Source organism: Somniosus microcephalus, chromosome 11 (assembly GCF_052327205.1).
Source record: "Somniosus microcephalus isolate GS21.2 chromosome 11, FLI_Smic_1.0, whole genome shotgun sequence".
In the NCBI taxonomy this organism is placed as follows: domain Eukaryota; kingdom Metazoa; phylum Chordata; class Chondrichthyes; order Squaliformes; family Somniosidae; genus Somniosus; species Somniosus microcephalus.
In genome coordinates, this window is record NC_140997.1 from 92,636,857 (window position 1) to 92,650,822 (window position 13,966).

Genomic DNA, 13,966 nt, shown 5'->3' on the forward strand with positions numbered 1-13,966 from the left:
CCTGTTTAGGTATTACTGTGGATCAATGGGTAGCACTCTCGCCTCTGAGTCAGAAGGTTGTGACTTGAGCTCATAAACCAGGCTGACGCTCCGTGTAGTACTGAGGGAGTGCTGCACTGTCAGAGGTGCCGTCTTTCAGATGAGATCCTAAACCGAGACCCCGTCTGCTCCCTCAGGTGGACATCAAAGAGCCTACGGCACTAATCAAAGAGCAGGGGAGTTCTCCCTGGTGTCCTGGCCAATATTTATCCCTCAACCAACATCACGAAAACAGATGATCCAGTCATTGCTGTTTGTGGGAGCTTGCTGTACACAAATTGGCTGCCATGTTTCCTACATTACAACAGTGACTACACTTCAAAAGTACTTAATTGGCTGTAAAACGCTTTGTGATGTCCTGAGGTCATGAAAGGCGCTATAGAAATGCAACTCTTGCTTCCTCCTACAATTATATTCATAACAGAATCACAGGTAAGGTGATTTAAATGCAGGTTTGGATGAAAGGTGATTGGATCCCAACTGTCTGCAGCCACATTTCCCTTGAACAGGCAACTGAACTTTGACCCAGTCATTCCATCACTGCAAAGGTGGGAGGTTTTTACATGCACTGAGTGTGTTGCATGGTTGCTGGCTGACTGAGCTCACAATTTACAAAATGCTGGGCCTGTCAGGACAGCTATACTTTATTAGAGGTTTTTAAAAAGAGCAATACAGGAAACCTGAATGAGGAACAGGAAACGCTGAACTCGAACAGTAGAATTCACCAGTGCCTAAAAAGAGAAAAAGGTGGGTTAATGTTTTGGGTGGAGCCTCCCAGTTTGCAGCAGTGGTTTTCTTGTATTTTCTGTTTTTATTTAGTACCATAGACATGTTCAGGACTGGGAATGACCAGTGTGGGCTCTTCCTAAAAACCCCTCTCATGCTAAATATCCAATTATATCTTGAATTGACTGACTGTTGGGTTTTCAATGCCTACACACGTTCTCCAGCCTCGATGCAAGAATTAAATCTGAATTGTTCACCTGTTATTCTTCTGACCTTCACCCTGCTACAGATTCTGAGCATTGCTGTTTGTGGGAGCTTGTTGTGTATAATTTGGTTGCCGCATTTCCTACATTCAGACAGTGACTACACTTCAAAAAGTACCTCATTGGCTGTAAAGTGCTTTGGGACGGCCTGTTGAGTGTGAAAGGCGCTATAGAAATGCAAGTCTTTTAATTTGAATATATTAAGGTTCAAATTTTCTCTACCCCTCAGAACCAGGTAAACTTTATCAGGGTTTCCTCATCCTCTTAATTTTGGCAGAGGGTGTTGATAAAATAACAATCTTCCAGCTTGCAAAACTCCTCGAGTTTGGGGAGGGGCGAAAGCTTACCTGAGGCCTCCGCGGGGGTTCCTCTGGTTAAAATCCCAGTGTGAGCCGCGCCTGCTTATCAGTACCCCGCCACTGGAGGGCGCAGGCTGCGCTACGCTGTGTGCTCTCCGCCCCAGCAGGGGCCGCCAGCGCCGGCAGACTGACTCCGGCCGAGAGACAGGTCTCCTCTTGTTTCCGCGCTGTGATTGTCGGCGGCGGCTTTTGCCCTTTGACCCGTTGCTACCCTTGACTCCGCGCGGTGCCCGGATATTCCCGGAGAGCGTAGCCGGCGGCGGTGGGAGAGAAAATGGTGAGAGTGAGCGAGAGAATGAATGGTGAGAGAGAGCGAGAGAATGGTGAGAGGGGAGGTGACTCTGTCCCGGGGGGGGATTGGGGTGACTCTGCCCACGGGATGCCCTGAAAGGGGTTACACCGATAGGGATATTCTCTATGACCCCTGTTAGTAAAATGTGGTCACAGGGTGAAATACTGACTGGCATAAACGTCAAACAAACGAGCAGTTGCTGGAAGACAATAATCTCATTTCCAGATGTGCGGCTGTCTGGGGGCTGAGAGGTAACTGTGTGTCTATCTTCTCTCTGCAGGCCAAGTACTTGGCTCAGATCATCGTGGTGGGAGCCCAAGTGGTGGGGAGAGCGTTTGCTCGCGCATTGAGGCAGGAATACGCTGGTGAGCAATCGGAGAGGCTGGCGTTTAAAGAATCAGCTGGATTAAAGTAGGGTGTCCACTGTAATCTGCCTTTTTAGTGATGTTGGTTGAAGGATAAATATTGACACCAGGGAGAACTCCAATGCTCTTTTTTCAATAGTGCCCTGGAATCGTTTACATCCACCTGAGACACCTCTGACGGTGCAGCACTCCTTCAACACTACACTGGCAGTGTCAGCCTTGCTTTATGTGCTCAAGTCTCTGGAGTGGGGCTTGAACACACGTCCTTCTGACTCGGAAGCGAGCGTGCTACCCACTGAGTCAGAGCCGACACTGACGGGTTAAGGTTTTGGATTAACAACAGAAAATGCTGGAAAAACTCAGCAGGTCAGGCAACATCCGTGGAGAGAAATTTGAGTTGACGTTTCGGGTTGGACCCTTTTGGATGGTGACTTTGGAACCCCATATATACATTGCGGTTAATGATTGTAGTTAGCATTAACTATTATTTGGTGAGGAGATGGTACTTACATGTTTTATTATAAAAGCGAGAAAACCAGCGAGGAAAAGAATCAATCATCAGTCCTGCTAACACTTCATAGAATCATCCAGCACAGGCGGCCATTCAGCCCATCGTGCCTGTGCTGGCTCTTTGAAAGTGCTATCACAGTCCCACTCCCCTGCTCTTTCCCTATAGGACTGCAAATTTTTCAAGTATATATCCAATTCTCTCCATGAAGTTACTATTGAACGTGGTGATTGGAAGTGAGACGTTACTGTAACGTTGATCAGTTTGATGGGGTTTGTGACTGGTGTTTGTTCCCCGCCCCGTTTACTTGCAGCAAGTAGAGCCGCAGCAGAAGATCGCGGGCGAGCCGGGCGTCAATCAGCCGCAGCCTCCGGCATCTCCGGAATGTCGCTGCAGGAAGCACAGCAGATTCTTAATGTTGCAAAGCTCAGCTCAGAGGACATCCAGAAGGTAGAGTGTTCGGCCACTGCTATTGGCAACTGAAGATACTGGGAGATAATCTTACCTTCTCTAAACGCTGTATTATTTAGGACTGTATTGAGGCTAGAACTCCAATGTGGAGCGCGATGGTGTAGTAAAAGAAAGAAACTTGCATTTATTTAGCACCTTAGCATGTCCTTGGGATGTCTCAAAGTGCCAATGAAGTACTTTTGAAGAGCAGTCACTGTTGTAAAGTAGGGAAATGTGACAACCAATTTGCGCACAGCAAGTTCCCACAAACATCAAATGAATAACCAAATTATCTATTTTTTGGTGGTGTTGGTTGAGGGATTAATATTGGCCAGAACACCAGGGAGAACTCCTCCTTTAATCGTGTCGTGGGATCTTTTACGTCCACCTGAGAGAGCAGATGGGGCCTCGGTTTAATGTCTCATTCGAAAGGCAGTGCAGGGCTCCCTCAGTACTGCATTGGAGTGTCTGCAAGTTTAACTTTCCTTGAGTTGCTGATACCAATGCTCCAAATGCTCAGATGCTTCATAACAAAATTACACTTCGTTTGGATAACCCCTCAGTAAATGTCCCAGATTCACTGGTTCGTGATCAGTGCAGCCAGAAAGAGATTCGCAGAGAGACGGAAATAGTCGACCAAGAATCTATAATAAAAATAGAAAATGCTGGAAATACTCAGCCGGTCAGGCAGCATCTGTGGAGAGAGAAACAGAGTTAACGTTTCAGGTCGATGACCCATCATCAGAACTGGAAAAAGTTAGAGATGTAACATTTTTAAGCAAGTGTAGGGGCAGGGAAAGGGGGGAGAAGAGGAAGAACAAAAGGGAAGGTCTGTAATAGGGTGGAAGGCAGGAGAGATTAAAAGACAAAAGGGATGATGGTGCAAGGCAAAAGGAGATGGTAATGGGACAAGTTAAGAAACAAAAGATGAGTCTAGAAGAGGTGTAAATGGGAATGGCAGAATCATCAACAGCTGCCATGTGGAAAAAAAACAGGGGCCGAGGTGGCATAGTGGTTAGCACTGTTGCCTCACAGCGCCAGGGACCCGGGTTCGAATCCGGCCTCGGGTGACTGTCTGTGTGGAGTTTGCACATTCTCCCCGTGTTTGCGTGGGTTTCCTCCGGGTGCTCCGGTTTCCTCCCACAGTCCAAAGATGTGCGGGTTAGGTTGATTGGCTGTGATAAATTGACCCTTAATGTTAGGGGGATTATATACGTGGGGTTACAGGGATAGGGTGGGATATGTGTTGGTGTAGGGGTTACGGGGATCGGGTGGTATATGTGTCGGTGCAGGCTCGATGGACCGAAATGGCCTCTATCTGCACTGTGGGGTTTCTGTTCTGTCTGTGAGGTTATGGTCTGAAATTGTTGAACTCGATGTTGAGTCCAGAAGGCCGCAAAAAGTGCTTAATCAAAAGATGAGGTGCTGTTCCTCGAGTTTACGCTGAGCTTCGTTGGAACAGTGCAAGAGGCCGAGGACGGAGAGGTCAGAGTGGGAGTGGAGCGGAGAATTAAAGTGACAAGCGACCGGAAGCTCGGGGTCATGCTTACGGACTGAACGGAGGTGTTCTGCAAAACGGTCACCCAATCTGCGTTTGGTCTCCCCAATGTAGAGGAGACCACATCGTGAGCAGCGAATACAGTATACTAGATTGCAAGAAGTACAAGTAAATCGCTGTTTCACCTGGAAGGAGTGTTTGGGGCCCTGGACAATGGGGAGGAGGTAAAAGGGCAGGTGTTGCATCTCCTGCACTTGCACGGGAAGGTGGCGGGGGTGATTGAGGAGTGGACGAGGGTGTCGTGGAGGGAGTGGTCCCTTCGGAATGCTGAAAGGGGAGGGGAAGGGAAGATGTGTTTGGTGGAACGATCATGCTGGAGGTGGCGGAAATGGCAGAGGATGATGCGTGAATGTAGAGACTGGTGGGGTGAAAGGTGAGGACAAGGGCAACCCTATTGTGGTTCTGGGAGGGAGGGGAAGGGGTGAGAGCAGAAGTGCTGGAAATAGAACGGACGTGGTCGAGGGCCATGTCAACCACAGTCGAGGGGAATCTTCGGTTGAGGAAAAAGGAAGATATGTCGTAAGCACTGGTATGGAAGATGGCATCGTCAGAGCAGATGCGACGGAGACAGAAACTGGGAGAATGGAATAGAGTCAGGATGGGAGGAAGTGGGTTTATAATGAACGTTTGTCAATAGCCTTTCCCTGGAAATGGAGACTGAGAAGCCAGGGAAGAGTTGGAGATGGACCATGTGAAGGTGAGGGAAGGATGGAAATTGGAAGCAATGTGAATGAAATTTTCTAGTTCAGGGCGAGAGCAGGAAACGACACCAAGACAGTCATCAATGTACTGGAAAAAGAGGTGAGGGAGGGAACCTGAGTAGGACTGGAACAAAGAATGTTCCACATATCCCACGAAAAGGCAGGCATAGCTAGGACCCATGCGGGTTCCCATAGCAACACCTTTAATTTGGAGGAAATGAGTGGAGTCAAAGGAGAAGTTGTTCAGCGTGAGAACAAGTTCAGCCAGGCGGAGGAGGGACTGGTTGGGCCTCTGTTCAAGGAAGAAACGGAGCGCCCTCAGGCTATCCTGGTGGGGGATGGAGGTGTAGAGGGATTGGACATCCATAATGAAAAGGAGACGGCTGGGGCCAGGAAACTGTTAAAGTGGCGGAGGGCGTCAGAAGAGTCGCGGATGTACCCCTCAATCACTCCCAACACCCATTCCCTTTCCCACGGTACCTTCCCGTGCAAGCGCAGGAGATGCAACACCTGCCCTTTTATTTCCTCCCTTTCCACTGTCCAGGGCCCCAAACACTCCTTCCAGGTGAAACAATGATTTACTTGTACTTCTTGCAATTTAGTATACTGTATTCGCTGCTCACGATGCGGCCTCCTCCACATTGGGGAGACCAAACGCAGATTGGGTGACTGCTTTGCGGAACACCTCCGTTCAGTCAGTAAGAGTGACCCCCGAGCTTCCGGTCGCCTGTCACTTTAATTCTCCGCACCACTCTCACTCTGACCTCTCCGTCCTCGGCCTCTTGCACTGTTCCAACAGAGCTCAATGTAAGCTCGAGGAACAGCACCTCATCTTTCGATTAGCATTTTACAGCCTTCTGGACTTAACATCGAGTTCAACAATTTCAGACCATAACCTCTGCCCCTGGTTTTTTTCACATGGCAGCTAATGATTCTGCCATTCCCATTTACACTTCATCTAGACTCATCTTTTGTTTCTTAACTTGTCCCATTACCATCTCCTTTTGCCTTGCACCATCATCTCTTTTGTCTTTTAATCTCTCCTGCCTTCTATCCTATCACAGACCTTCTCTTTTGTTCTTTCCTCCCCTCCCCCCTTTCCCTGCCCCTACATTTGCTTAAAAATCTGTTACATCTCTAACTTTTTCCAGTTCTGACGAAGGATCATCGACCTGAAACGTTAACTCTGTTTCTCTCTCCACCGATGCTGCCTGACCTGCTGAGTATTTCCAGCATTTTCTGTTTTTATTTCAGATTTCCAGCTTCCGCAGTATGTTGCTTTTGACCAAGACTCTGTTGGACACTGTTACTGGTGACCAAATAGTCTGCAGTACAGACATTCCCAATGGTCAGTCTTTTACCTGTGTAAAATGCAAATCTGAATTGAGGTGCGGTGTAGAGTAGAAGTTACGTTGACTATGAACCCAGCTGGACCAACTGGTAACTTCCCGCATGTAACTTCCCCACCAACCAGAGGATGGCAGAGTACTGTCACTTTAAACCGGCTCCTGATTAGAACTGAAGTATTGGTGGGGGGAGGGTAGCACAGTTGGGGATTTGAGCTGTTAACACTGTGTTTGGTGCGAGGAGATGGTCAGTATCTGTTAGTGAGTCATCCACCTCTTTTGTGGAGGTGTTTCCTAAACACATGATGGATCCTGATGTATCCCCTGCTAATTCACCAGTGGCCCTCTGCTTTCTAATGTCCTGTCCTCCTGCCTCAGTAAACATTCTAACCATGATTTTTTTTCTCCCCCCCCCCCCCCCCGCTTTGAAAACAGAACTATGAGCATTTATTCAAAGTCAACGACAAGTCAGTTGGTGGATCGTTCTACCTGCAGTCCAAGGTGAGGGTTTATACTTTATACAGTTCCACCTGTAGCATCGAACCAAATCTCTTGATTAAACGTTTCCCCTGGAGTTAATCAGATCTCAAAGTCTGTAAAAAGACGACAATCTTGTTTTATTTTAAATCCCCAGCTAACAGTAATATCCAACCAACCTTTCAAAAGCTGTAAGATTTTAAATCCCAAAGGATGATATTGAAGGAACCAAGCTGTAATTAATAACTCATGTTTTAGGAATTTGTTATCCACTTTCTCCCTGAATGGGTTTGAGTCTTGCTTTTTGAGCTCCCAAAGTGAGTGACTGTAATGCGAGGTGTGGTACTGAGTCACATAGACCAGGTCGTGTCTGGATTTGATTCCTGGTCTGCCATGAATTAACTAATCTCAACTCAGCTGACCTTGGGGTAAGGGGGGAAACCTGCTGTTCTTGCTGCTGTTTGTTATCCACTGGCCTCTGCTAGCAAGAGCCCGCGTGTTACCAGCCAGCTCCGAGTCACTTCAAAACACTTTTTTTCTTACAAACACGTAGGAATACGCACTTTTAATCCTCACTTCTAAAGTGAATCTTTGCTGTTGCTAGGTGGTGAGAGCAAAGGAGAGACTCGATGAGGAACTGCACATTGAAGAAATGGATCGAGCGAGAAAGGAACAGACAAAACAGTCCGAGACATGACCCTCAGACACCTGCACTTTCACATTTTGTTTAGTTCTGTATTCATAACTGTGTAAATTATATGTGGAAAATCAAATGTGTTCAGTCCTTGATTGAATGGGGGTAGGTACCAGATGTGGGGGATAGCACTAGATCGATGGCTTCCCTTGGTGCTGGACAAGCCTTAGGACAGTTGTGAATCATTTACTTTGGGGGCTGTGTGGTGAAATAATTAGTGATGCAACAGTGGTGCTGATGCATAGAGGTTGGTTCATGTAGCCTCATGAACATCCCTGCTCCCCACAACTGACTTACATCGAATGTGCAGGTCAGATTAAGTTTCTTCGAGAAATCCTCTCCATTGTGTTATGTAGGCCAGTTAAGTGTTTCTTATGGGATGTGACAGAAATGGAATTTATGTTGCCCTTCAGTCACTTTCTGTCTTGGTGCCAAATAATGTAACTGGGCCCTGGGCTCGAGTATATATAAAATGAACGGCCATCTCTAGTCTTGCCTCACAGCGTGACCTCCCTGGACTGTAACGGGACTTAGTGCAGCTGCACACCTTGTAAAAATTCATTTGTTTTCATTTTTAAAAATCTATAATGTAATTTTTAAAATACAGTGTAACTGGTTGTAAATAAAAACCTACCTGCAGCAATTTGCTCCCAGCTTCCGGAGAATGCAGTATCGGCTTATTTAATGAATATTGGAGCATGAAGGTAGCACATCAGCATTTCCTTCCATTGTAGAGCTCGTTGAATTTGCAGCACTCTCCCCACAGGACTAGAGGAGAAATGGATCACGCTAGAAAGGAACAGTCCCAGACATGACCACCACACTTCCACTCTTTCACATTTTGTTTAGTTTTGTCTTAAGTTAATAAATTATATGTGGAAAATCAAATGAGTTAATTCCTTGATCGAAGGACCGGGGTAGTTACCAAATCTTGGGTATGCCATACAACCCTCCCTATCTCTGTAACCTCCTCCAGCTCTACAACCCTCCGAGATCTTGGCGACCCTCTGATTCTGGCCGCTTCACCAGTGGCGGCTGTGCCTTCAGCTCCCTAGGTGCTCAGTTCTAGAATTCCCTCCCTCAACCTCTCTGCCTCTCTCGCTCCTCTAAGTCACTCGAGACCTACATTTGACCAAGCTTTTGGTCACCTGCCCGAATATCTCGTGGCTCGGTGTCAGTTTATTTGATTACGCTCCTGTGAAGTGCCTTGGTATGTTTTACTACATTAAAGGCGCTATATAAATGCAAGCTGTTGTATAACCCAGCACCCATGAAACTATCTGGGAGATTTTCTGGCCTCTTGTGTTTGAGAATTTTTCAAATATTTCTGTAATTTCCAGACATTTAAAATATTTAGTGTTTCTGCAATCTGCTTGAACACCAAATACTTGAGCTTTTCACTAGAACGGAGCAACATTTTTCAGAGTCAAAGGTGACCCCTGCCCTGGGAACTCCCATCATTGCTGTGTAATTCTCCTTTGCCTTATAAACTCTTGGAATGTGTCACTGCCTGACTGTGAACACAGACTGCAGGTTACACTATAATTAGAGTCATAGTCATAGAGTCATAGAGTTTTACAGCACAGAAAGAGGCCCTTCGGCCCATCGTGTATGCGCCGCCCATCCATCCCTGTCCAGTCTAATCCCATTTTCCAGCATTTGGTCCATAGCCTTGTATGCAATGGCATTTCAAGTGCTCATCCAAATGCTTCTTGAATGTTCTGAGGGTTCCTGCCTCCACCACCCTTTCAGGCATTGAGTTCCACATTCCAACCACCCTCTGGGTGAAAAAGTTCCTCCTCAAATCCCCTCTAAATCTCCTGCCCCTTACCCTGAATCTATGCCCCCTTGTTATTGACCCCCCTACTAAGGGGAAAAGTTCCTCTTTATCTACCCTATCTATGCCCCTCATTATTTTGTACACCTCAATCAGGTCCCCCCTCAGCCTTCTCTGCTCCAAGGAAAACAACTCCAGCCTGTCCAGCCTCTCTTCATAGCTGAGGCGCTCCATCCCAGGTAACATCCTGGTGAATCTTCTCTGCACCCTCTCCAAAGCAATCACATCCTTCCTATAGTGAGGCGACCAGAACTGCACACAGTACTCCAGCTGTGGCCTCACCAGCGTTTTGTACAGCTCCATCATAACCTCCCTGCTCTTATATTCTATGCCTCGGCTAATGAAGGCAAGTATCCCATATGCCTTTTTAACCACCTTATCTACCTGCTCCGCTGCCTTCAGGGATCTATGTACATGTACACCAAGGTCCCTCTGACCCTCTACTTCCTAGGGTCCTACCACTCATTGTGTATTCACTTGCCTTATTTGTCCGTCCAAAATGCATCACCTCGCACTTTTCAGGGTTAAATTCCATTTGCCACTTTTCCGCCCATCTGACCAACCCGTTTATATCGTCCTGTAGCCGGAGGCTTTCCTCCTCGCAATTTACCACCCCACCAATTTTCGTGTCATCTGCGAACTTACTGATCATACCTTTTACATTCTCATCCAAATCATTTATGTAGATCACAAACAATAAGGGACCCAGCACCGATCCCGGAGGTACCCCACTGGACACAGGCTTCCAGTCACAAAAGCAACCTTCGACCATCACCCTCTGCCTCCTGCCACTCAGCCAGTTTAGGATCCAACGCGCCAAGGCACCCTGGATCCCATGGGCTCTTACCTTCTTGACCAGTCTCCTATGCGGGACTTTGTCAAAAGCTTTACTGAAGTCCATGTAAACCACATCCACAGCATTTCCCTCATCCACCCCACTAGTCACCCCCTCGAAAAATTCGATCAGATTTGTTAGACATGATTTACCCTTGACAAAGCCATGCTGACTATCCCCGATTAATCCTTGCCTCTCCAAGTGGAGATTAATTTTGTCCCTCAGAATTTTTTCCAATAATTTCCCCACCACAGATGTTAGACTCACTGGCCTGTAATTCCCTGGTTTATCCCTGCTACCCTTCTTGAATAATGGTACTACGTTAGCTGTTCTCCAGTCCTCTGGTACATCCCCTGTGGCCAGAGAGGTTCTGAAAATTAGTGTCAGAGCCCCTGCAATCTCCTCCCTTGCCTCCCACAGCAGCCTGGGATACATCTCGTCCGGGCCTGGGGATTTATCCACTTTTTGGCCCGCTAAAACCGCTAGCACCTCCTCCCTCTCGATGCTAATATGTTCAAGTATGTCACAGTCCCCTTGCCCGATTTCTATGTCTGCATCGTCTTTCTCCATAGTGAACACAGATGCAAAAAATTCATTTAAAACCCCGCCTACATCCTCTGGCTCTACACACAGATTGCCACTTTGGTCCCTAATGGGCCCTACCCTTTCCCTGGTTATCCTCTTGCCCTTAATATACTTATAAAACATCTTAGGATTTTCCTTTATTTTGCTCGCCAGTGTTATTTCATGGCCCCTCCTCGCCCTCCTAATTTCTTTTTTAAGTATGCCCCTGCACTTTTTATACTCCTCTAGGGCTTCTTCTGTCTTTAGTCTTTTGTAACTGCCAAAAGCCCCCCTTTTATTTCTAATGCATTTTTGTATATCCCTTGTCATCCAAGGTTCCCTTTGCTTGTTGGTCCCACCCTTGACCTTTACAGGAACATGTTGGTGTTGTACTCTCTCTATTTCCCTTCTGAAAGTCTCCCACTGTTTTGATGTGGATTTTCCTATAAGCAGCTGCTCCCAGTCCACTTTGGCCAGATCCTGCCTTATCATATTAAAATCGGCCTTCCCCCAATTTAGAACCCTTATTTCCGGGCCGTCTTTGTCTTTTTCCATGACCACCTTAAATCTCACCGAATTATGGTCACTGTCGCCAAAATGCTCTCCTACTGACACTTCCACCACTTGCCCGGCTACATTCCCCAGGATTAGGTCCAGTACCGCCCCCTCTCTTGTAGGACTTTCTACATGTTGGCTCAAAAAGCTCTCCTGGATGCACTTTAAGAATTCTGCACCCTCTAAGCCTTTCACACTGACTGTCCCAATTTATATTGGGGAAGTTGAAATCCCCCACTATTATTACCCTATTATTTTCGCACTTCTCTGAGATTTGCCTACATATCTGTTCCTCTATCTCCCCCTGACTGTTTGGGGGCCTATAGTACACTCCCAGCAAAGTGCTTGCCCCCTTTTTGTTTTTAAGTTCTACCCATATGGCCTCATTCTTTGCAATAATCTGTTGAAACATTTGTTGTGCGTCTTGAAAGAGTTGTATTTCTATAGCGCCTTTCATGACCTCAGGACATCCCAAAACGCTTCAGCCAATGACGTGTTTGAAGTGTAGTCACTATTGTAATGTAGGAAACACGGCAGCCAATTTACAGTACTTCAAATTACAACTCAATGTTTGACCCAACCAGTCCATGTTGATGTTTATCCTCTACGCAAGCAGTATCCTAATCCCACGCACCCACCCTGTTCCCATATCCCTTTATCCCCCTTTCCAACATCACTAAAACAGATTATGCGGTCATTTATCTCATTGTGGGACCTTGCTGTGTGCAGATTGGCTGCTGCGCTTCCTCCATTACAACAGTGACTGAGCTTCAGAAAGTTATTAATTGGCTGGGAATCACTTTGGGATGTGGGCGAAAGTCGCTGAATAAGTGGCCGAATAGGCTGCCTGCCCACATGAAGAAGGACCATTAGGATGTTCTGGACTGTGCCTGTGGAACTGACGCCCATGAGGCACTCAATGGCTCCAGGTATGGCAGGAGGCCAAATGATGGGCAGAAACAAAGAAACCGTCTTTGAACACAGAGTAAGTTAACAAATTAAACTTTATTAACCTTTTTCCTCAAATTCTGTAGTGTTCCTCTAAAAAGAGGACTTCAGTACATGGCATCAGCTTGAGCCTTAATAACTAATGCTACCCAGTGAGTCTCCATCAGGGGAGTCACACCTACTTATATTCTAGTGTAAAAAGGCACTTTGAACATGTTAAAAATACTGCTGGGAAAATGTGGAATGTGCAGTAATCTGATCCAGGCCCATATGGGCCTTTTCCAATAATTCACACATTGTACAGCCGACCTTTAACACAGCTTAATCCATTATCGTTTAGCTTATTAATACTAGGGGGGGTGGGGGGAGGAGAGAGAGAAATCCAGACCCACTGGGGTCCGAGTATAGTCAACAGCAGCTAACAGTGTGCAGCCTGCAGAAAGATAAATGTTTCTTTGTCTTGCACATAATAAAATTAATAAACTACTTATAAACAAACAGAGGTTTACAAACATTTTGGCAAGCAGCACACAGGATGTATGCTTTGTCGCGCGCACACATTTCCACAGTGATCTCATCTTACCGTCGACACATGAGCAGAGCAGTACTATACTTGGCTCCCATTGGTAATTGGATTCCATTGAGTTGAGTGATGCTCTTTAACATGGGTCTTCGTCGTGTTTTGTTATCCACCAATGGTTCGCACTGAGGTGACAGTTGTAAATCTCCCATTGCCACTGGTTCTCCAGTTTGCTTTGCGCTCTGGTGTAATTAGCTACTGAACTGAGTAGCCTCTCTGTACTTTTATTGACAATGTCCTTCACCACGAGCTATTTTTTATTGGTTTGTAAGTACATTGCATACTGAAATTGGCTGATGGCTCTCTGTATCTGCTCTGATGGCCAGTCGGGTGGTGTACATGTTGGCTGGGACTCTGATGAGACACACTCACTCCGTGTTGCTCCGCACTGTCCTGCTCCATTTATTCCAAGGCCTGCCCAGGGTGACTCTCATCTAGTGACACTTTAGTTCATTTGCCTTTGAGAAGCGGCACTAATTGGTGCCTGGGCATTTGGAACAATATGCACCCGTGGTCCTATTGGTTCTGAATGAGGGCAGCTCATTTACCATCAGTTAATGAGAGAGGTGGTTGCAATCAGGGTCGAGTGCCCTCCAGACTCAATAGTGTTGGTTTAAAAGTTACTTCACTGGAATACACCTTTCTGAGCACTTGGAAATATTGTGAATATTGAATGGGACTGGTGTAAAAATACCAAGTGCCAAAAGGACAATCTCTTTTCATAAATATCAATTGACATGAATTCAGATGCATTCTGTTCTATTTAGCAGCTAGCTCCAACAATGAACAGAAAACAATTTTACCGCTATAGTAAGGGAGAAACAAAAAGTACCATTTAAAAGTTGTACAGGAACAGTTCTGTACACAGA

The 13,966-nt window shown here is 46.4% G+C and overlaps 1 protein-coding gene across 2 annotated transcripts; it reads left to right on the forward strand.

The window, feature by feature from the left end:
• The first annotated feature begins 812 nt into the window (after positions 1 to 812).
• On the forward strand, positions 813 to 8,432 carry pam16 (presequence translocase associated motor 16). Of its 2 annotated transcripts, none has more exons than XM_086001021.1 (5): positions 813 to 1,689; positions 1,960 to 2,044; positions 2,866 to 3,002; positions 7,043 to 7,108; positions 7,689 to 8,432. In XM_086001021.1, the coding sequence occupies exons 1-5, from the start codon at positions 1,687 to 1,689 to the stop codon at positions 7,779 to 7,781; spliced, it is 384 nt and encodes a 127-aa protein (XP_085857147.1). In that variant the 5' UTR covers positions 813 to 1,686; the 3' UTR covers positions 7,782 to 8,432. The 2 variants fall into 2 exon arrangements, with proteins under 2 accessions (XP_085857147.1, XP_085857146.1); XM_086001020.1 differs by having other exon boundaries at positions 814 to 1,664.
• Positions 8,433 to 13,966: the final 5,534 nt, after the last annotated feature.

Coding starts and splice junctions, on each gene's coding strand:
- pam16 (XM_086001021.1), top strand. Junction 2,045..2,865: donor ATTGAGGCAGGAATACGCTG/GTGAGCAATCGG, acceptor GTTTACTTGCAG/CAAGTAGAGCCGCAGCAGAA. Junction 3,003..7,042: donor GCTCAGAGGACATCCAGAAG/GTAGAGTGTTCG, acceptor CTTTGAAAACAG/AACTATGAGCATTTATTCAA.